The 23,477-nt window shown below is 34.4% G+C and overlaps 1 protein-coding gene across 1 annotated transcript; it reads right to left on the reverse strand.

Moving 5' to 3' along the window:
• Positions 1-7,992: 7,992 nt before the first annotated feature.
• Positions 7,993-22,002, reverse strand: LOC137658887 (uncharacterized). Its single transcript, XM_068394010.1, has 5 exons — positions 21,921-22,002; positions 12,062-12,325; positions 10,672-10,790; positions 9,061-10,375; positions 7,993-8,762 (listed from the first exon to the last, which is right to left on the reverse strand). Exons 1-5 carry the CDS (start codon positions 22,000-22,002, stop codon positions 7,993-7,995), a joined length of 2,550 nt encoding a protein of 849 aa, XP_068250111.1.
• Between the last annotated feature and the right edge of the window lie 1,475 nt (positions 22,003-23,477).

The following is a 23,477-nucleotide window of genomic DNA, read 5'->3' on the forward strand; positions in this document are numbered from 1 at the left end:
GTATTGTGCCATGTTTGTGAGAAAATACTCAATTCTTATTTTTGCCACGTGTTTTGGAAGGTTCCCAAACAACCCAGAGGTAGTCTTCATATTGTCTTTTATTTCCGAGAACGGTAGGTGGGCGAAGCTAGCTGAGAAAGAGTCTTCTCGCTGGTGCATGATATGTGTCTGAGAGAGTATTAGTTGGTAACTCGGGCGTTGGTAACCCAGCCCCCAAGCTTCCAGATCTCTGACCTAGAACAATCTAGAATAACTAAGTCAATATATATGTGCCCCTAGGGATGCGTAGGGCAGAAGAGAAACAGCCTGTCCTGTGAAAGAGCCAAAGTGCATTCTTCTCTCTCAAGTACCTTTTGTGTGTCCTCTCCAAACTGATTAAGTTTGTGCCCAACGTATATCCTGTGTAGTATGTTAAAATGTTACTTCAACTTTGCAAGAAATCTTAAATTTATTGTGTTGTAGCGAGTGCTGGTATTATGTAAACCTTTCTAACTGGGCCAGGGAGATTTATGTAGTGAAGTATATTTATTTTGGCTTAACTTTGATTACTTCGTGCGAGCTAAAACTTGTAAGTTTATCAGTTACTTTATGTAATTTCTATAAGAGTTTAATCATTAGTGTGTTAAAGGTTAACTATTTTCATTAAGTAACAAGATTAAATGTTGGAGTAAAATTTAATTTCCAGTGAAACAAGTGATTATATAATTTTCAGACATTATTTTAAGTGACTTATTTTTTATGTAATTTCTTTCAGAGTGTTGTAATCTTTATAGAATATGTTTATTTTTGTAAAGAGTGTATTATTTCGATCACCTGTGTTTATTTCAGAACACTCTCGTATCCCTGTTAAAAAACAATTATTTCTTTGCACAAAGGGTTAAATACTGCAATATTACTGTTCAGTGGCTACTTTCCTCTTGACAAGGGTAAAAGAGACTCTTCAGCTATATGGTAAGCAGCTCTTCTCGTTTTAAGGACACTCCAAAATCAAACAATTGTTCTCTAGTCTTAGGTAGTGCCATAGACTCTCTACCATGGCCTTCCACTATCTTTGATTGGAGTTTTCTTGTTTGAGGGTACATGCGGCATGCTACTCTGACTTAATTTTTGTCCTCATGTTTGTTTTGAACTTTTTATAGTTTATAAATAGATATGTAATTTAATGTTGTTACTGTTCTCAAAATATTTGATTTTGATTGTTTATTACTTCCCCTCTCGTGGTTTATTCATTTCCTTATTTCCTTTCCTCACTGAGCTATTTTTCCCTGCTGGGGCCCTTGGGTTTATAGTACCTTGCTTTACTAACTACGGTTATAGCTTGGCTTGTAATAATAATAATGATAATAATTCCCTTAGATATTTTGGGTTATACATATTTTCAATTCAATTCTTGCTTTAATCGTCTTTAATGTAAAACAATTAGTATAGGCGTGATCCTTTCTCTAGGTGGGACACCTTTTATCAGTCTTGCTCTTCTGTTTATTATGTTTTGTAATTTCTTAATTTGTACTTTTGGTAAATTGTAGTAGATGAAGTTACAGTAGTCAATCCTGGTACTTTTAACATATCACTATAGTTCATTTCTTTTAGCGAGTCATATTTGCACCGACTCGCAGCGGTGCCCTTCTAGCTCGAAAAAGTTGATTGGTTGGACAAGATAATTCTAACCAATCAGCGACCAGGAAACTTTTCCGAGCTAAAAGGGCACCGTTGTGAGTCTGTGCAAATATGACTCGCTAAAAGAAATGGACTATAGTTGTTTTGACTAGCCTACACTGTACGTTTGTTGGTGCAGCGAATGGCAGTACAAAACTGCAGCAAACTAACAGTAAACAAAGGTAAGAACTCAGTTTCTACCGAGTGACCTTGATAAGCTCCCGGAGCAAGATGGCTGTCGTCTACAGTACATGTATGCGGGCTCTGTTAGAGGATATCTGTGATATCATCATATAATGTCAGCCCAAGTCAAGAAAGGGTTGATCTTGATTCTTATAGTTTGGTTAGTATAATTCTTTTCCTGTGGTCAAGACATTACTTTGGCTAAAGAGATCTTGTCGTCATCTTCACATGCATTATATTAGATATTTTAACTGTAGCTTACAGGGAATAGTAAAAACTTCTATTATAGCCTACAATGTTGAAGTTGGCATTTATGATAAATATTCCTTGTGAGCGTTGTTATTTTACATGAGTGGTAGCTAATATTTTATCATATCTTAATACAAAGAAAAACCAATATTTTATTTTTACAAATGAGGTAAAACGACTCGGTAAGTGTATTATGCTGGAATCACACTTGTCATTTCTTGCTCGAGGTTTCACCAACCTCCAGCCGAACTCGGCGAGCGAAAGTGTTGTAGCGTCAAACTACGATCTCGTGGTTCAAGGAGCAAATAGGAAAAATTTAAGCAAAATCCATCGGACATCATTATGGCAGCCGGAAATTTTCTGACCATTGCAGTAATATATGTTATCGGAATATTCCATGAATTGACAAATTCTACAACAACCACAGGATGAACAAAGCAGATTTTTATTATCTTTTGAGGCTTGTTGGACTCAGGATTGCCAAGCAAGAGCACATTCCATTTACAGTAGCCATTTTGTATGTTTACATCCGAAGTTATCCTCGCGGTGTTTGCTCACTGGTTTCCATCCAGTCGGGAAGCCAATATCTCAAGCAACAAGCTCCTGGTTTTCCATTGTCAGCTGCAACGGCTCGCTGCTGGTGAAAAAAAAACCTTGTGTGATTTCAGTTTTAATTAAATCTGGTTTCAGTCAACATGAAGCAAAAACGATTCCAACTTAGTCGCGTGATGTAAGAATCTCCACTGTGCAGCATGATGTGAGAATATTCCAACACTCTGCAGATTCTAATATTGGTAGCAACAGTTGTTCAATTTATCTAGAGAAATGCAATGTACTTATTTTCTGTTGAAGTTTAGTTAAAACCACCACATTGCTTCCACTGTGTTTGCCTCTCCACTTCATCATGGTCTAGTATATGGAAGTTTTGTAGTTCCTATCATGAATGTAGCAAAGGCTATAAAGCTGCACTACCTATTTGTTTAGCTGTAGTATTTGTAGAACCTACATAAAACCAGGATGCTGTTTAAATTAAATGTTCAGTGTAAACTTGAGTATTTTACCATACGATTTCCAAATTGGTCATCTCATCCAGTTTGAATTATAACTAAACTTTACTTTTGCACCAATTGATCCAGTTATTATTATTATTATTATTATTATTATTATTATTATTATTATTATTATTATTATTATTATTACAAGTTAAGCTACAACACGCAGGATGCTGTATGCTCTATAAGGGCTCCAGTAGGGAAAAATAACCCCGTAAGGAAAGGAAGTAAGGGAAGAGATAGAATATTGTGCCTGATTGTACCCTCAAGCAAGATAACTCCAACCCAAGACAGTGGAAGACCATGATACTGAGGCTATGGCACTACCGAAGACTAGAGAGCAATGTTTTGATTTTGGAGTGTCCTTCTCCTAAAAGAGCTTCTTACCATAGCTGGAGAGTCTCATCTACCCTTACCAAGTGGAAAGTAGCCACTAAAAAAATACAGTGCAGTGTTAAGTCCTTGAGTTAAGAAGAATTGTTCAGTTATCTTATATTGTAAAGAATAGATCAGACTATTCGATGTATGTGTAGGCAATGGAAAGTTGAACCGCAACAAGAGATGGGTCCAATGTAGAACGTTCTAAATAGTCAAAGGATCCAATAACACTCTAGCGGTAGAATCTGAACGTGTGACTGGTGCTGAAAGGCATAAAATCTGATGTGGACCACTAGGCTCAGCTTAATTATTAGCTTAGCTACATTAAATAATAATGATAATAATAATAATAAGAATAGGGAAGTGGGGAATATGGGGAAAGGAAGAGTACCCCTAGATACAATCCAGTTTATAGCTCAAAGGCAGGTACTCGGGATGGGAAAGATTTAGGAAATAGGGAGAAAGAGAAGTACAGGAGAAGAATAAAAGAGAGGGGCAGACCCTCTTGCGATATTAGGGAATTGGTATTATTATTTTAGCTTAATTATATGGGACCATATGGTTACAGATCACTGAAGAAAAACTCCACAACGATTGCTTTTTTAATCTAAAGTTTCAACCATATGTTCCTCTGGCCAAAATTCTGTAACCAAGGTTGTTTAATCTTTTGGTGGTTTTGTATCATCAAATTTCCCTTGCGTCAGCAAAGAGAGTTTCTTGTACAGATCATGTTTGCACATAAAGAGAGAAAAGGAATTCCAAGAATGGCGAGACCTGTGTTCAGCTTAATCATCAGACGATTTCAGTGTAACGTACAGACTCTTCATCCTTGACATATAAATTATTTTATTTAAAAACTCTTACTTATAAATAATATATAACAATTAAAAAAATTAGTTTTAAAATATCAATTAAAAAAAGTTATCTTTAAAATATCAATATCAATCAAATTTAGTTTAAATATTAAATATCAAGGATTATAATAGTTTTACATAGTTACTCGGTCTTTTTAAAGCTGTATGGATAATTCTTACTGGATCCTCTTATGTGTATTTTTGTTGCTTTATATAAGTAATGGGTTTGTGAATTCTGCATTGGCTACAGAGCCATATTAGATACAATATTGGTATTAATAATAGGAGGCCTAGATAGAGATGACCGGTCACCGGAAGGTTACAGTCAGGGTGGGATAGCTGTAGCCGGAGAAAATTTAATTGGGAACTTGGGCAGTTGGGTGTGATTGTAGGATGCTGATGAAACTAAAGAGCAGCTCAGCAGGTTCCAGCCACCCAGCACCAGGTGGTGAGACCTGCAATGTTGTATGCATGCCGGTTGCATTTATTACACTTTGAATACTGGTTCGTCTCTATAGCTGGCTCTCAGCCAATTAACTGCCTGATGCCCTGATCGTACAGCCAGTGCTCTTGCTTGCTTGCTTGCTTGTCAGATTGCCCAGCCCTTATTGCTGGACACGGGCTCTTGCGTTGGCAGCCCGTCAGAGCCAGTGCTCACATCACAGCTCACTTGGCTATGACGCCAGAGAATATTTCCAAGTAACATATATATATATATATATATATATATATATATATATATATATATATATATATATATATATATATATATATATATATAAATTAAATATTTATGCTTGTTTATTTCTCCTCGTTATTGCTGCCAATGTAATTGCAAACAGAAAACGTTTCACAGAGCATTTCTTTCTATAATAGCACATGTTTTGACAATAATTATGATGAGTTGCCATATAGGGTAATAATAGGTCAGAAATTTTAGTCTTGTCAAATGCAATGTTATATGGGTTTTGAAGGGGTGTTTTTTTAGGACCGTAGATGGATGGGAAGGATATTGCATCTCAAGGTATTACACACACTTAAAGGTATTACACACACACACACACACCATCTCATCTATCTCCCTCTTTCTCAGTCATACCTAGATATAGTCATGAATAGCCTATGCATACACACACACACACATATATATATATATATATATATATATATATATATATATATATATATATATATATATATATATATATAAATAAAACACACGTGACTTCAGTCAATGTAAATATCAACCACAATGGCATTTAATACTGAATTCTATCTTGGGAATATATATCCACTGGAATTCTTTTTATGGTAATAGCTTCTGGCCAGGCATAGATTCGAACCCCTGCTTATTTAGCCAAAAACCATGCCTGTGAGGACTATACCAACTGAGCCATCAAGAGAGATATAAGTATGTGACAAGTGACCAAACATATTCCTGTTGAATTCAGGAATCTGTTCATAGACGTGAAAATAAACCCATCTCCACCATGATAGTTGAGTTTTGAGTTTGCAACACGTGGTCATTTTATGATGAATATATATTACTAACACTCGTGATTTCAATCATTGTAAATATCAACCACAATGGCATTTAATACCGAATTCTATCTTGGGAATATATATCCACTGGAATTCTTTTTATGGTAATAGCTTCTGGCCAGGCATAGATTCGAACCCCTGCTTATTTAGCCGAAAACCATGCCTGTGAGGACTATACCAACTGAGCCATCAAGAGAGATATAAGTATGTGACAAGTCACCAAACATATTCCTGTTGAATTCAGGAATCTGTTCATAGACTTGAAATAAACCCATCTCCACCATGATAGCTGAATTATGAGTTTACAACATGTGGTTATTTTATGATGAATATATATATATATATATATATATATATATATATATATATATATATATATATATATATATATATATATATATATATATATATATATATATATATATATATATATATCACTAACACTTGTGATTTCAATCAATGTAAATATCAACTACAATGGCATTTAATACCGAATTCTATCTTGGGAATATATATCCACTGAAATTCATTTTATGGTAATAACTTTTGGCCGGGCAGAGATTCGAACCTCTGCCTATTCAGCTGAAAACCATGCCTGCAAGGACTCTACCAATTGAGCCATCAAGAGAGATGTAAGTTTATTACAAGTCACCGTACATATTCCTGTCGAATTCAGGAATCTGTTCATAAACTTGAAAATAAACCCATCTCCACCATGATAGCTGAATTATGAGTTTACAACACGTGGTTATTTTATGATGAATATATATCTCCAAGTCTTGGGTCGTTCCATCCTTATATTCATTCTTCTTTGAAAAGGTGGTGTTGCAACCAGAAGGTTCCAATTTCGGCAACTTTGAATAATGTAAGCATAGCAATATATGTGTTTTATTTTATATTGATAATATTAAGTGATTGAAAAGATAATTAAAAAAACACTCGCCCATACAACTTACACGTTTAGAGTAAAATGCACCGTTTGCCCAGGGGAAGCAAGGAGATAATGTTAAATTTTAAGCACATGGAGCCATGACTGAGCAAAGACCAATAAGTGATTGAACAGTTTTAATATGGTGAACCAACATATGAGTAAATATGATTAATTAAGAATGGGTGATAATGGAACAGCAAGGACGGAATTCCCATTTTCTATGCAAGGGGCAAGAATAGTCCACCATTCTAGACAGGCTCCTATATACAAAATAACCATGATTAGAAAAAACAATAGGCTTATATTGGGACCGAAGATGATAAGAGACATCATAAGACGACCAACATTTTTCTTTCTGAATCATTACCTTGTTATAATTTGTTTTCTTTTATATTTAGATTTATTTGTTTGATATCCTTGCAATGCAAAATGTTTTGCATCCATTTCTCATTGTTACGTAAGACTCATTCTTTGGATTCTGTAATTCTAATTTTGCCTGTAGCCTACTTTCAGGGTTGAAAATAGACACATTTCCATTATATTCAAGGGGTTAAACATAAAATTCTATTTGGAATCTCACTTATTTATTCTAAGGTCCATCCATAATCAGGAATGTCGATCTCAACCTGAATCATAAAATGAATGGGTATACTGCTGTTATTCTGTGTAACTGCTTCCATTATTAGGCTAACACTTCCCAATGATAAGTTTGATTATCATACGGTGCATAATAGTCCTGCGTTCTCCATCATGAGGCTCAATACTACACAGTAGGCCTATTCTAGATATTTCATTCCAGCTGTAAATAAATTGTGGAATGATCTACCTAATCAGGTAGTTGAATCGGTGGAACTTCAAAAGTTCAAACTTGCATCAAATGTTTTTATGTTGAACAGGCTGACTAACATAAGTCTCTTTTTATAGTTTATTTATGAAAAAAATATTTTTTTAATGTTGTTACTGTTTTTAAAATGTTATTTTAAATGTTCATTACTTCTCTTGCAGTTTGTTTATTTCCTTATACCCTTTCCTCTCTGGGATAGTTATCTCTGTTGGAGCCCTTTGACTTATAGCATCCTGCTTTTCCAGTTAGGGTTATAGCTTAGCTAGTAATGATAACAATAATTACCATGCATCAAGTTTATCCTTACAGCTTTCCTATAGCAAAGAAGACATAGATAATGACAAGGACAATAAAGAGAGACATCAGAATAATTTTTGACACAAAATTACAAATGAAAGCTCTGTTTCTAGATGGAGATGGAAATGTTGTGGTTGTGCACCAGAGTCTTCCTATCGGCTTCACTTTTATAGACACGTCTGGAGACTTTTTGCTTCTCATTGCATTGACGCAAGTGATCATGATCACGGCCGAGAAGCAGAGCGAGATCAGAGCTGCGTACCACACGTCTATGAGCTTGTAATAAGGCGTCCTCACCGAAAGTGTGCTGGCTTGGGCGAAAAGGGCTGCCAACACCAGAAGTGCAGTCAGAGTAACCATGATTCTCTCATTGAAGTCTTCAATGGGGAAAAAGAATGTTGAAAAACTGATGATGAATATAAGCGAGCTGGTACCGAAGCTGTTGAGAATGTGGTAGTCATAAAGACTGTCAAGGTGGAGGGTAACCAGGAGGTTTGTGTAGTCAATGTTGTAAATTAAGTCGTGGAGAGTTTCGTGGGTAATTTTCTCTAATCTGAATTCGAGGAGGTCATGTCTTCCTTTATAGTAGACTGTATTGACGGTCTCTTCATCATAACTCTTGAATGCCATCTTGTCACGATCATTCAGGATATACAAACTGATGTTGCAAAAGTAGGAGCCAAATGGATATCGGTGAAGCTTAAAATGGCATGGAATGGTTAAGCGAGAGTAGATATCCATGTAGATGCTGCTCTCGTGACCATCTAAATACGATCCTATTAAAGGAAAGGATTCATTATAAGAAATTTTATAAGTTCATCATTTTGTAATAGAATATTTATAATCTTTTGTAGCGGCAAGTATTCAATTTGAGCAGTTATGCTAGGAGAGACGGGTGTTAGTCATGGGAAATATTCCTGTATGCTTTCCTCTATATTACTGATATGGAGAAAAAGAAAAACTCAAACAAGTGATCTGGGATTAGAAGTTTTGAATCAAACGAAACAACTAAGCCTTTGCATAACACATACTGAATATCTTGTACGAGTAAACAGGAGAAGACATGTGACTTACCCATCAGGTGATCATCAAAGGCCCTGCGTCTCAGTAGATTGTAGCTATAACTGCTGCATTTCTTGTCATAGGTGTCAAGGTCAAAAGCCTGTCCATCTGTATACCCAGCTATAGCTGATAATTTTGGAGTCCAGATCATTTCACAAGGGAAGTACTGTGGTTTCGATCCAAGATTCCAAAACTTCAGTCGATATTCGTACCATGATAGATAGATGAGAAAATCAATTGTGACCTTACCATCAGTGGTTGTAATGTCACTGATTGAGTACATGGCAACACCATAGTATAGAAATTCCTGAATGGGTCTCCCATTTCCTGGACTTTTATTCTTGTCATATCCTTTGTTTAGTCTGATGATGTCACAATCGTTCTCATCTTCACCATTGCTGCAGTCCTCATTGCCATCACACCTACGTTTCTCCAAGATGCAGTCGCCGTTGTTGCAAGTGAAATGACCCTGGTTACACTGAGTAACAGTGAGAGTGAGATTACCCTGACTCGATTGCCAGACATTTCTGCCACAGGGTAAAATAGAATCGGGAAGGTACCAATCATCATCATGAAGGTGAGAACTCAGAACCCAAAAAGTTCCATTATGGTAAATTTCTGAAGTTTCCTTTCCCTTCAAGGAGAATTTTCCATTTTCCAGAGGGAGAAAAGTGAAATCCCGATCTTGGTCATATATTTTGCCATAGAGTGTGAAGGAAGTCCTAGTTGGTATGAGACACACACTGCTGGGTAATTTGCTAATGCAGGGATGAATGCCACTGGTACCATTAGCAGAGGCTGCAGAGCAATATGTTTGTAATCCAGATCCATTAACTTTTCCTCCAAACCAAAATAACTTGTTGTTAACTGAAGATGATGATTCTGTGATGTTGACAATGCCTTCAATTAAGTCATCACTCACCTCTCCCTCTGTCATGAATCTTCCATTCATAGAAGCACATATGTCTAAATGTAGTTTGTGCCCACCAAACGTGTTAATGGTTATTGGTTCAAAAGCATCATTGCATAACATTGAGGCATCATAATCAGACAAAATTGTAGCTCCTTGTAGGTTCCAAGTAGTATCCAGCACACAAAAAGAATTTTCGTTTATGAAATTGCTGCAATCTGTAGGGTAGAAATATTCAGTGGCTTCTTTTGATACATTCCAAAGATTCACGGAGACGGCTGCTAGAGTGCCGGAGAAGGAACTAAGGCTATCGTTGGTCGAGCCGAGGCAGAATCTGTCATACAACTCCGAAGTATCATTTCTTGCATCTTCAGTGCCTATTTCTCCAGCGTAATAGTCACCAACAAGAGAATGTACCTGACCAAAAAAGGATTGGAAGTATAAGTTGAAAAAAAAATATATATATATATATATTTCATTATTCAGTACAAACTCTTCTTAACTCTTTGAACGCCAATGCCTCACCACAATATTTAGTACTCGCTATAACCCATTTTTTGGAAAATATCACGTAACTCATCGTAACGTAAAAAAGAAAATGTTGAAGATAAAAAGTTTTTTCCATTGTATAGGAATAAATTCCCTTTCCATTAATATATAACGTCCCATAAAATAGAGGTAACATTATAAGAGAAGAATGAAGAAACCCTCACCTTTGAATCATAAGGATCGTAGTACACACAGACTCTACGCCATACGTTTGTTTCAAAGGGAGTACCAAATGTGTGGCTCATGTTTCCATAAGTCACAACCAACTTCGAGTCTACAAAACCTAGGAAAAATAAGAATTTTTTCGGGGGGTTATACAATAAATGCACACAAATCACACCACCCAATAGAGATGAGTGAGAGAACATAATACATTGCTAAGATATAAAGTAAAATCATATAAACTTCTATCATAAATGAAAATTATGGAACTACTGAACAATTACTTAGCCACGTGCTGCAGACTAGGTGAATTACAAATGTTTCATTTTATATTCTAATATTTTATTCCTAATTTTTTCCATTATCTTCAGATATTATATAATGTGTATATATATATATGTATGTGCGTGATATATTCCCACATCCTTTGCCTCATCAAATGATCTTCAACTGAGACTGACCATCAGTTGATTATCTTTTTGTATGATATGAATTAGAAAACTGAAATGAAAGTAGAACGAACATTAAAGATCTTAAGGTTTCATATAATCATTAAACCAGAGAGATACAAAATCAAAAGAGAAGACTTAAATTGCCACATGATTACCTTTGAAAATTGAAACTGGCAGAAATTGCAGCAATTCTTGCTTCGTTTCATTATGAAGGAATGTAGTGGCTCCAAGGAATTAATGATTGCCATCACCCATACACACCACTATTGGGCCAAAGCTGCTAAACCCATAGGTGGTGTGGCTCTCATTGCCTTTACAATGGCCCTTAGCCCTTAAAAGCTATAACCTTTACCCCAGTGTAGGAGAATATAGCATACAGTCTAGTTGGTAACCATTTTTTTTTTAACCCTAGAGTGTAGTGCTCTCAGGGCATCTCAAGCAGTACCCTATAAGAATTACTTCAGGGTCTTTACAGTATTGCTTTTGGCACATGTCTAAACCCAGCTTTTAGCTTTCAACTTTACCTCCATTCCAGATTTTTTTTCTTTCCTATTACCATCCAACCTTCTCTAACTTTTACTTCGTAGTCCAACAGCAGGGATTTTCCCCACCTGCTACAAACAGTGGCCTCTCTAACTCCAGGCCTGGGCCATATGCACCGTGTTCTTAAGATTATCTGAGTAATCTTCTCCTTATCTTCCATAGATGTGGCAAACATGACACGAGCCCTGTATAAGCAATCTGTCCCACTATCAATCGAGCCAGTATCAGCTAGAAAGCAATAACATCCCCCACTATGGTTTTGAATGTTTGAATTTTAGTTTCAAATGTATGTACCGTCTTCTATTTTAACTTTTGTATCTCTGTGAAAAGCAGCCATCTGTATCCAAAGGAAGCAAATGTGCTACAAGGGTCAACACAAGGTTATTCGGAAACTTACTAGCCTCCATAAAGGTGCTGTTGTACTTGATTGAAAATATTACCCCATCAAACCCCCCATTTTCTTCCGTTCCCTGGAGATCTTGGTCCTCCGTAGAAAGCCCGCTCACTTGTGGTATCGCTGTTTTTTCCATGGGTTTGATGAAGGCGCAGACAGTGAAGTTTCCTCCGAAGTCTTCGGGAAGATCCTCTGGAAAACATGCACTGGAGCTCAGGCCATCCTCTCCAGCTGTTTCACTTAAGGTTAAAGCTGGAATACTCTTTCCTGTTGGTCAAGTGAAATAATAGATGAACTTCATATTCAGAAAACCTCCACAACTGCAACTTCTTACTACACTACGACTACACAGAAAGTTCATCAGCAATCAACACTCCCTGAGCACACCACTATACTATTTTATCTTTTGTCTTCTTCTCATTCCTCCCAACACTACCAACCTTTTCCCTACATTATATTGGCCTTACCAAACCAAGGCAAAACAATCTGCTATGTCTTTAACCACATCTGCATACCTTCAAAATTCTCAATTTTTTAATTAATTCAATTATATATAAGCTCTCAAATACACAGGCTACACCAATCAACTGTTTTCATTATCTCACTATCAATAGTAACAGTGCCTATTACTTCATCTTCCCTCATAGCCTTGCTCTCAAAGGTTCAGATATGATCGACAGGTCATTGTTCTTCTCACACTGTCCAAGAGACTTACCATACTGTACTGTACTACCTGTGTGTCACTCGATCGTACATGGTAACGTCACTCGGGGGTCACCAATGTGACGGGCCAAGACTCGGTTGCATTCATCTCGCCTTTGACTCACAACCTACATTGGTGATCCTGGAATGTCGTTACTATGTACCATCGTGTGACACACGGGTGGTACAGTACAGTATGGTAAGTCTCTTGGACAGTGTGAGAAGAACAATGACCTTTCATTCATCTCTGAACCATTGACAGTAAGGCTATGAGGGAAGATGAAGTAATAAGCACTGTTACTATTGACAGTGGGGGAATGGGAGCAGTTGGCCCGTCACAGTACTGTATATACATACGATCTGCACCCAAGCTAGAACCAGGGAGGGCAGTCAGTGGATGCCAGTTACTCAGCAGGTAGACCTATATTTGGCAAAAAGGCTTTCAAGGATTTGGACATTAATGGAAAGCATTGGGTTTAAGTTCTCAACCCGGTGAATGCGAGTCAGGGATTTTTACACAGGGTAACCTCAACCTTGTATTCCCATTTACTCGTAACTTTCTCCTTTTACAATACTTTCAAATTCTTTGTATAGGTTTTGTAGTTTTTCAGTAATTCCCTTTTTACTTTTACACGTCCGTTTTTCCATGGAATCTACTTTCCCCTTCATCATTATTGGAATCCCTCCCTCCACAAGAGAATGAATTATCCATGTATACATAACTCAAACCTATCCATCTTAGTTTTAGACAAAACTAGTCATGCTCCCGAATGTAAAATTTCTATCATGCTAGATTTTTGTTCAATTCTTTTTACCACTCCTAATGGTATATCTCCTACACCACATACCTTTGTACTCAACATTTTTTTTATCATAAACTATATCTATGTCCATTTATTCCACATTCAGCCTTATCTTTTTACTTTAAAATTTCACGGTGTCCCTATGAACACTTAATCCACTATTATTCTTTCTATCATTTTTCACAAAATTAGACTACAGTATCTATATTTTGTGAATTAATTTCTTTTTTTTTTTTTTTTTTTTTTTTTTTGGTAAAGAAGAGATTATCATCACATACTTTGTCAATTTAACAGTCTTTCAGCAGGTGGTGGTACATACGACTAACGGCTTTAATTTTCTTGCTTAAATAAAGTCCTTAATAATTTTTTCCACTTTTCCTTCTTGTCAGCTGTTCCTGAGTGCAGCCCAAAATCTTTAACAGGCTCTGCCCACAAGCATCTCAATTTTCCGTGACTCAAATGGCCTCTGCTCCGCCATGGCTCGCTTCGTTGGAAAATAAACATTATCTCATTGCTCCTCTGTTCGGGCAAGAGGTACATGGATACCCCATTCACTTGGTTTTGTATTATTATATCATAATTACATATAATCTATTTTATTATCAGTACTGTTATTTTTACATGAATCACCTGTGAGAAGGTGACAGCCAATCACGATGCTCGTGGGCGGAGCATGTTATAGATTTTGGGCTGCCCCAAGTTGCCTTCTATGACCCCTGACAGAAAGCCGTCAATCATATAAGATTAATGGTGATAATCACTCATTTTACATTCTAGTTTTTGCTAAGATACAATTATTCGTATAATTATAACTATTCGTTTATGAAGAACCAACCAGTTATATGTGGGCCATCAGTAATTATAGGAGATTACGATACGCTATTATAGGTATGTGTAAAAGTTTCCATAGTGATGCGCTTAACGCTATCCATACAGTGGAAATATTCTTTTTAATGTTTATTTTACACGTGTTTCTATGTTAATCAATCAAGTTTGTTAGGCTTTTCTTCTCTGTAAACCATGTTCTATCAACAGGTAGCCTATATTCTCTCTCTCTCTCTCTCTCTCTCTCTCTCTCTCTCTCTCTCTCTCTCTCTCTCTCTCTCTCTCTCTCTCTCTGTATATATATACATATATATACACATATATATACATATGTATGTATATATATACTTATATATATGTATATATATACATTATGTATATATAAACATATATATACATATATATATGAGTGTATATATTTACATACATATATATATATATATATATATATATATATATATATATTTATTTATAATACATATACATACCCATACACATATACATACATATGTTCTCGTGTATGTATATATATACAAATATATATTTATATATATACTATATATATACTATAGATATATATATATATATATAAATATATATTTATATATATACTATATATATATATATATATATATATATATATATATATATATATATATATATATATCATTTAACAGAACTTCCTACAATGCCATCATCTCATTTATTTTTGTTTCCTTCCTCCAAAAAGGACTTCATTTGAAATCGTCTATGTTGCATAATAAGATCAAGCCAAACGGAAATGAAAGAGTCAAAAGACCCTCAAAAATCACCATCATTGCACAAGAAGAATTTGTTTAACTTTTCGAAAGGACTGGTTTAAATAAACTCGTCACTCAATTCTTTCAAACAGCGGTAAACATTCATTTAAGTGGCCCTTCTATTGCTTATTCCAAGCTATATATATATATATATATATATATATATATATATATATATATATATATATATATATATATAAATATATATATATATATATATTATACCTATATATATATATATGTATATATATATATATATATATATATATATATATACATATATATATATATATATATATATATATACATACATATATATAATTATAAATATATATATATATATTATATATATATATATATATATATATATATAAATATATATATATATATATATATTATACACACATATATATAATACATATATATATGATTATATATATATACATACATATGTATAATTATAAGTATATATATATATATATATATATATATATATATATATATATATATATTTATGCATATATAGATATATATATGTATATATACATATATATATATATATATATATATATATATATATATATATATATATATATATAAGTTGGTCCAAAAGTACGTGGACAGTAGATAATTACATTCACTTTGAGATTACATACATGCAATTATATTTACTAACAATTATAGCATTGACAATTATATTATATTGTGAACAATGATACAAAAGACTTTATGTAACAGATACATAAACCTTTTCCACATAATTTCCACCTACTTTTGGACTACCCTGTATATATATATATATATATATATATATATATATATATATATATATATATAATGTATATATATATACATATATATATATATATATATATATATATATATATATATAGAGAGAGAGAGAGAGAGAGAGAGAGAGAGAGAGAGAGAGAGAGAGAGAGACTTCCATGAAATACTAAAGCTTAAAATTCTGAATTCCAAAGTAAAAAAAAAAGAAAAGAAAAATGTAAAGTTTTTTTGAACAAATTGATATTACCATGACATACAACATGGAACAAAATTCCAATAGTATACCTAAGACTATAGTGCTAGTCAATATAGCTATAAGTCTTTCCTAAATTAATATAGTTCTTTGTGTCCCAGAAAAAATAAATTGGTTTTCCATAAAAAAAAGACCACTTAGTCATGATGGAATAACCGTACCACGCCCTTGTAAGTTCTGTAGGGAGTAATTATTAAACTAATAATTAATAAGCAGGTTGAAAAAAAAAATATATATATAAGCAATTTTGACTAGAGACAAATTGCTGAACTATGATAAGAAATTAAAAAAAAATAAAAAAATAGTAGGCGCTGTTTTAGCTCAGAAAAAGTTTCCTGCTATCTGATTGGTTAGAATTATCTTGTCCAACCAATAGTGGAAAAAAAATAAATAAGACTTTTTAAATCTAATTTTTTATTGTAACTTGTAATAATTAAAACCTATAACAAGGACAGGCTCGCCCTCTCTCTCTCTCTCTCTCTCTCTCTCTCTCTCTCTCTCTCTCTCTCTCTCTCTCTCTCTCTCTCTCTCTCTCAATTGCCCAGGTTAACAATAAAGAATACTTTTATCGAATGGTTAAAATCCTGCATAGGTATGAAGTTAATTCTAACAGTCATGTCTTCTCCCTTATAAGGCTCAATACTCCTGAACAGTCTGCCAAAATTCTCTTTTTATAGTATATATATGACAGATCTATTTTAATGTTGTTACCGTTCTTGAAACATTCTATGTTAATTGTTCATTGTTTTTCATGCAGTTTATCCTTTCCCTTTCCTCACTGAGCTATTTTTCCGCTGTAGGAGCCCTTGGAATTGTAGCATGCGTTGCTAAAATATAAAAACTTGTATATTCTAATGTTTTGTTGAGATTGGACACACGAAACCCGCTTTTGATTGCAGGAAGAATACGAAATAGAATTTGAGTTGAACTCTCTAACGAAGAATCTGAAGTTAACCATTAATACAGTATATATCTTTGATATATTCTTTCGTTATTAATGTATAATAATGTTTCTATTCTTAGTATTAATGTTATTGCCAGCTAAACTACCACCATAGTTGGATAAGCATTGTGCTATAAGCCTAAGTGCTCAAACAGGGAAAAATAGCCCAGCGAGGAAAGGAAATAAGGACATAAATAAACTCAAGAGAAGTAATCAACAATTAATATAAAATATTTTCAGAACAGTAACAACATTAAAACAGATTTTCCATATATTAACTATGAAAAGAAACTTATTTCAAGCCTGTTCAACATGAAAACATTTATTAAGCAATACCTTATCTCTCTCTCTCTCTCTCTCTCTCTCTCTCTCTCTCTCTCTCTCTCTCTCTCTCTCTCTCTCTCTCTCTCTCTCTGCTTACCTGCATGCATTGTAGGTACGAAGACCAACTGAAGAATCAGAAGTACGTAACAACTGAAGATCAGGTCACGTGACATCTTCGAGGAGAATAAAGACCTCTTTTGTTGAAGTAACCTTTCAGAATACACCAGGAGACATTAGGATTTTCTACATACACACATGTTTTATATATGTATATATATATATATATATATATATATATATATATATATATATATATATATATATATATGTATATATATATATATAATATATATATATATATATATATATATATATATATATATATATTTAGATATATATATATATATATAATATATATATATATATGTATATATATGTATATATATGTATATGTGTGTGTGGGTGTTTGTATATATATCTATATATGTGTATATATATATATAATATATATACATATATACATATATATATATATATATATATATATATATATATATATATATATATACATACACACACACATATATATATAGATAGATAATATTTCTTGAGAAACCATTTATAATGATTGATGGTACTTCAGTCTTCATCATAAGTATTTGTCCAAGTGAAGATGGTGACATGGCATAGGTTAGATATGGTAGTTGGAAAAGACTATGGAAGGCAATTGGTAAATATCTAAAAACGGCTATTGGCAAAGACTAGATGCATTAGGCTAGTTGTAAAACGTTACATATGGCACTTGGCAAAGGTTAAAGATTGTGAATGGTAAAGACTAGAGATTGTGATTGATAAAGACTAGAGGTGGTGATTGGCAAAGACTAGAGACTGTGAGTGATAAAGATTAGAGATTGTGATTGTCAAAGACTAGAGATTGTGATTAGTATAGGTCATTAGATCAGTGATGGTGATTGGCAAAGACTAGAGGTGGTGATTGGCAAAGACTAGAGATGGTGATTAGTAGGCTATAGGTCATTAGATCAGAGGTGGTGACTGGCAAAGACTAGAGGTGGTGATTGATAAAGACTAGAGGTTGTTATTGGCAAAGACTAGAGATGGTTGATTAGTAGGCTATAGGTCATTAGATCAGAGGTGGTGACTGGCTAACACTAGAGGTGGTGATTGACAAAGACTAGTGGTTGTTATTGGCAAAGACTAGAGGTTGTGATTAGTATTGGTGATTAGATCAGAGATGGTGATTGGCAAAGACTAGAAATTGTGATTGACAAAGACTAGAAATGGGGATTGGCAAAGACTAGAGATTATGATTAGTATAGGTCATTAGATCAGAGATGGTGATTGGCAAAGACTAGAGGTGGTGATTGGCAAAGACTAGAGATGGTGATTAGTAGGCTATAGGTCATTAGATCAGAGGGGGTGATTGACAAAGACTAGTGGTTGTTATTGGCAAAGACGAGAGGTGGTGATTGGCAAAGACTAGAGATGGTGATTAGTAGGCTATAGGTCATTAGATCAGAGGTGGTGACTGGCAAAGACTAGAGGTGGTGATTGATAAAGACTAGAGGTTGTTATTGGCAAAGACTAGAGATGGTTGATTAGTAGGCTATAGGTCATTAGATCAGAGGTGGTGACTGGCTAACACTAGAGGTGGTGATTGACAAAGACTAGTGGTTGTTATTGGCAAAGACTAGAGGTTGTGATTAGTATTGGTGATTAGATCAGAGATGGTGATTGGCAAAGACTAGAAATTGTGATTGACAAAGACTAGAAATGGGGATTGGCAAAGACTAGAGATTATGATTAGTATAGGTCATTAGATCAGAGATGGTGATTGGCAAAGACTAGAGGTGGTGATTGGCAAAGACTAGAGATGGTGATTAGTAGGCTATAGGTCATTAGATCAGAGGGGGTGATTGACAAAGACTAGTGGTTGTTATTGGCAAAGACGAGAGGTGGTGATTGGCAAAGACTAGAGGTTATGATTAATATTGGTGATTAGATCGGAGAGGGTGATTGGCAAAGACTAGAAATTGTGATTGACAAGGACTAGAAATGGTGATTGGCAAAGACTAGGGATTGTGAATAGTATAGGTCATTAGATCAGAGATGGTGATTGGCAAAGACTAGAGGTGGGGATTGGCAAAGACTAGAGATGGTGATTAGTAGGCTATAGGTCATTAGATCAGAGGGGGTGATTGGCAAAGACTAGTGGTTGTTATTGGCAAAGAGTAGAGGTGGTGATTGACAAAGACTTGAGGTGGTGATTGGCAAAGACTAGTGGTTGTGATTGGCAAAGACTAGAGATGGTGATTGGCAAAGACTAGTGATTGTTATTGGCAAAGACGAGAGATGGTGATTGGCAAAGACTAGTGGTTGTTTTTGGCAAAGACTAGAGATGGTGATTGGCAAAGACAGATTGTGATTGGTAAAACATCAGAAATGGTGAATTGCGGAGCAGGACTAAAGAATGGTAATTGGCAAAGGTTACAGATTAACCATCTTGTCCGATGACTGAAAGAATCCAGATCTTGTTTTGGTAAAACCTAACCTAACCTAATGTTCTCATTATCTTGTATAGGGAGATTCCTTGAAAAAGGCTAATTATAGTCAATTCTTTTTAGTGAGACAGATTTGCACCGACTCGCCGGGGTGCCCTTTTAGCTCGGGAAAAGTTTCCTGATCGCTGATTGGTTGGACAAGATAATTCTAACCAATCACATAGCAGGAAACTTTTTCCGAGCTAATAGGGCACCGCTGCGAGTCGGTGCAAATGCGTCTCATTAAAGAAAATTGAGTATAGTTCTTGTAATACCATTTCCTCTGACCTACTGAGATGCTCGTACAGTACAACATTCGCTGTGTGCTTAATGACAGACTTAATACTCCTAAAATAACAGCCTAGACTTCCTCACTGTAATTTGCCCCTTGACTTTTGTTTCGTGCTGTACAGTATATGTACAGTTGGACATCATAATTCCTGGAACACCTCGTCACACCCTTAATACACGGCGAGTTCCTTTGTGTCGATCCCACCCACCACTTGGTTACTCACAGCGCAGTTAGGACACTTCTTTAGAACGAGGTGTTGCAGGAATTCATGTATCCAACTGTAAATATATCCATATACTCTCCCAGAGCTGTATCTGACAATAAGCTAACTGTGGATGGTTTTAGAAACGCCAATTTAAACAGTTTATTAATTTTTAGCTTTTAACATCAGAAAGATTAATTGTATTGTTAAATTGTTCCATCTGTACTTATGCGCATATACTGTCCCAGAGCTGTATCTGATAATAAGCTAACTGTGGATGGTTTTAGAAATGTCAATTTAAGCAGTTTATTAATCTTTAGCTTTTAACATCAGAAAGATTAATTGTCTTGTTAAAGTCTTCCAACTGTACATATATCCATATATTGTCCCAGAGCTGTATCTGACAATAAGCTAACTGTGGATGGTTTTAGAAATGTCAATTTAAGCAGTTTATTAATCTTTAGCTTTTAACATCAGAAAGATTAATTGTCTTGTTAAAGTCTTCCAACTGTACATATATCCATATATTGTCCCAGAGCTGTATCTGACAATAAGCTAACTGTGGATGGTTTTAGAAACGTCAATTTAAGCAGTTTATTAATCTTTAGCTTTTAACATCAGAAAGATTAATTGTCTTCTTAAAATCTTCCAACTGTACATATATCCTTATACTGTCCCAGAGCTGTATCTGATAATAAGCTAACTGTGGATGGTTTTATAAACGTCAATTTGCACAGTTTATTAATTTTTAGCTTTTAACATCAGAAAGATTAATTGTCTTGTTAAAGTCTTCCAACTGTAGCCTACATATATCCATATATTGTCCCAGAGCTGTATCTGACAATAAGCTAACTGTGGATGGTTTTATAAACGTCAATTTAAACAGTTTATCAATTTTTAGCTTTTAACATCAGAAAGTTTGTCTTGTTAAATTGTACCCATTTAACATTTAAGGAACCTTTATTGTATTATATTCAATTTCACGTCTGATAGGACATGATACATTGAATGACCAATACCAGGAATTCAATTAAAAGTTAGTTTATTAATCTTTAGCTTTTAACATCAGAAACTTTGTCTTGTTAAATTGTATCCATTTAACATTTAAGGAAACTTTCTGTAGTATATTTAATTCCACGTCTGATAGGCCATTATACATTGAATGACCAATTCCAGGTATTCAATTAAAAGTTAGTTTATTAATCTTTAGCTTTTAACATCAGAAACTTTGTCTTGTTAAATTATATCCATTCAACATTTAAGGAAACTTTGTGTAGTATATTTAATTCCACGTCTGATAGGACATGATACATTGAATGACCAATCCCAGGAATTCAAATGAAAGTTAACAGAAATTTAAGGAATATTCACCTCGGCCAAAACAACGATCATCTACTTCCTCGCTTACTGACTGGCAAGTGTCTACTGAAGTTTGCATGAGCAGGGTTGCCATGTTGGCATTTTTTCAGGCCAAAAAAAAAAAACCTTCAAAATTGGCTTTTATTAAAATTGGTTGGCCTTTAGTAATATTATGAAAAAGGTAGGCCTAGAATATTATATTCTTGGCCTTTTTCTACTAATGCGTTGGCCTTTTAAAGCTGTGGTTGATTAGAAGTTGGCCTTTTCTCATCTAGAAAACCTGGCAACCCTGTGCATGAGTATCAATAAGAGGGTTTGCCGTACGAATGGCCCATATGATTATAAGGTCTCGTGTCAAACCCTTATTCGTGAGATTTTTTTTTTTTTTTTTTTTTTTTAGGGTTAGGAAGGTTTTCTTGGTTGTAAAAATGTATTATGTTTTACGAATCATTCGTGGCAAGATTATTATCAATATTATTGTAGTTGTTATTGTACTCATGGCAAGATTATTATTATTATTATTATTGTTGTTGTTATTATTATTATTATTATAGTAGTTGTTATTTTCATAAAAAAGATTATTATTATTATTATTATTATTATTATTATTATAGTTGTTTTCATGTAAAGATTATTATTATTATTATTATTATTATTATTATTGTTGTTGTTGTTGTAGCTGTTGCTGTAATCATGGAAAGATTATTGTTAATATTTTTGTAGTTGTTGTTGTAATTTATTTAGTCAAACGAGAAATGGCAATATGTTTTAAATCGGTGCTACTATAGCGTGAAGTCTACCACACTATAGCGTGAGGTCTACCTCCCGTTCGTACTAAAGCGTGAGGTCTACTGCTGAATTATTCGTCCCTCATGGATAAAACACATTTCATATATTTGTTTAAGCAATAAACACTTAATTTAAACATATCTAGAAATGACTTAAATAGATAATTGGATTTTTAATTTCATTAAAAAAAAGGAATAAAGGTAAAAATAAACATGTTATCATATATTTCCATACATTTATTCTAGCGATACATTCTTCATACATCAAACTGGTTATCATATATTTCCATACATTTATTCTAGCGAGACACTTCGTACATCTTCTAAGAATGACACAAATAGATCATTGGAATTTCTTCTCATCCCCTTCCAGCAAAAATGATCAAGATGAGACTGGAACAGCTGACGACCAACAGAATCATCGTTTTGGTGTCCTTATGTAGAAGCTTGCTTGCTTGCTTGTTGTAGAATATAGCCAACAGTTCTCGTTGGCATGGGCCATTCCCTTGGTCGACCCGTAGCAAGATTTAGAAGCTCCATTTGCTTCCTTTTATATGGGCAGTTCACGTGGACAGGTCACGTTTTTTATGGTTAGGTGCGAGCAAGGCGCAATAGAAGCTGGTCACGCGGTAGACCTCACCCTCTACCTGGGTAGGCGACATATGGCGGTAGACCTCACGCTATAGTAGCACCTTTAAAGCACTGTAAAAAAAATAGGAAGATGAAAATCCAAAATTGAAATATTGAATTTTGAATATAGATATCCAAATGGAGAATTAGA

Source organism: Palaemon carinicauda, chromosome 19 (assembly GCF_036898095.1).
Source record: "Palaemon carinicauda isolate YSFRI2023 chromosome 19, ASM3689809v2, whole genome shotgun sequence".
In the NCBI taxonomy this organism is placed as follows: Eukaryota; Metazoa; Arthropoda; class Malacostraca; order Decapoda; family Palaemonidae; genus Palaemon; species Palaemon carinicauda.

What these genes read in the sequence shown, in the direction of transcription:
- LOC137658887 (XM_068394010.1), bottom strand. Translation starts at nt 22,002, where the DNA reads ATGGCAACCCTGCTCATGCAAACTTCAGTAGACACTTGCCAGTCAGTA. An exon ending in TGATCGTTGTTTTGGCCGAG is followed by an intron (nt 12,326 to 21,920) that starts GTGAATATTCCT and finishes CTTGACCAACAG; the next exon opens with GAAAGAGTATTCCAGCTTTA. An exon ending in CTTTGATGATCACCTGATGG is followed by an intron (nt 8,763 to 9,060) that starts GTAAGTCACATG and finishes TTCCTTTAATAG; the next exon opens with GATCGTATTTAGATGGTCAC.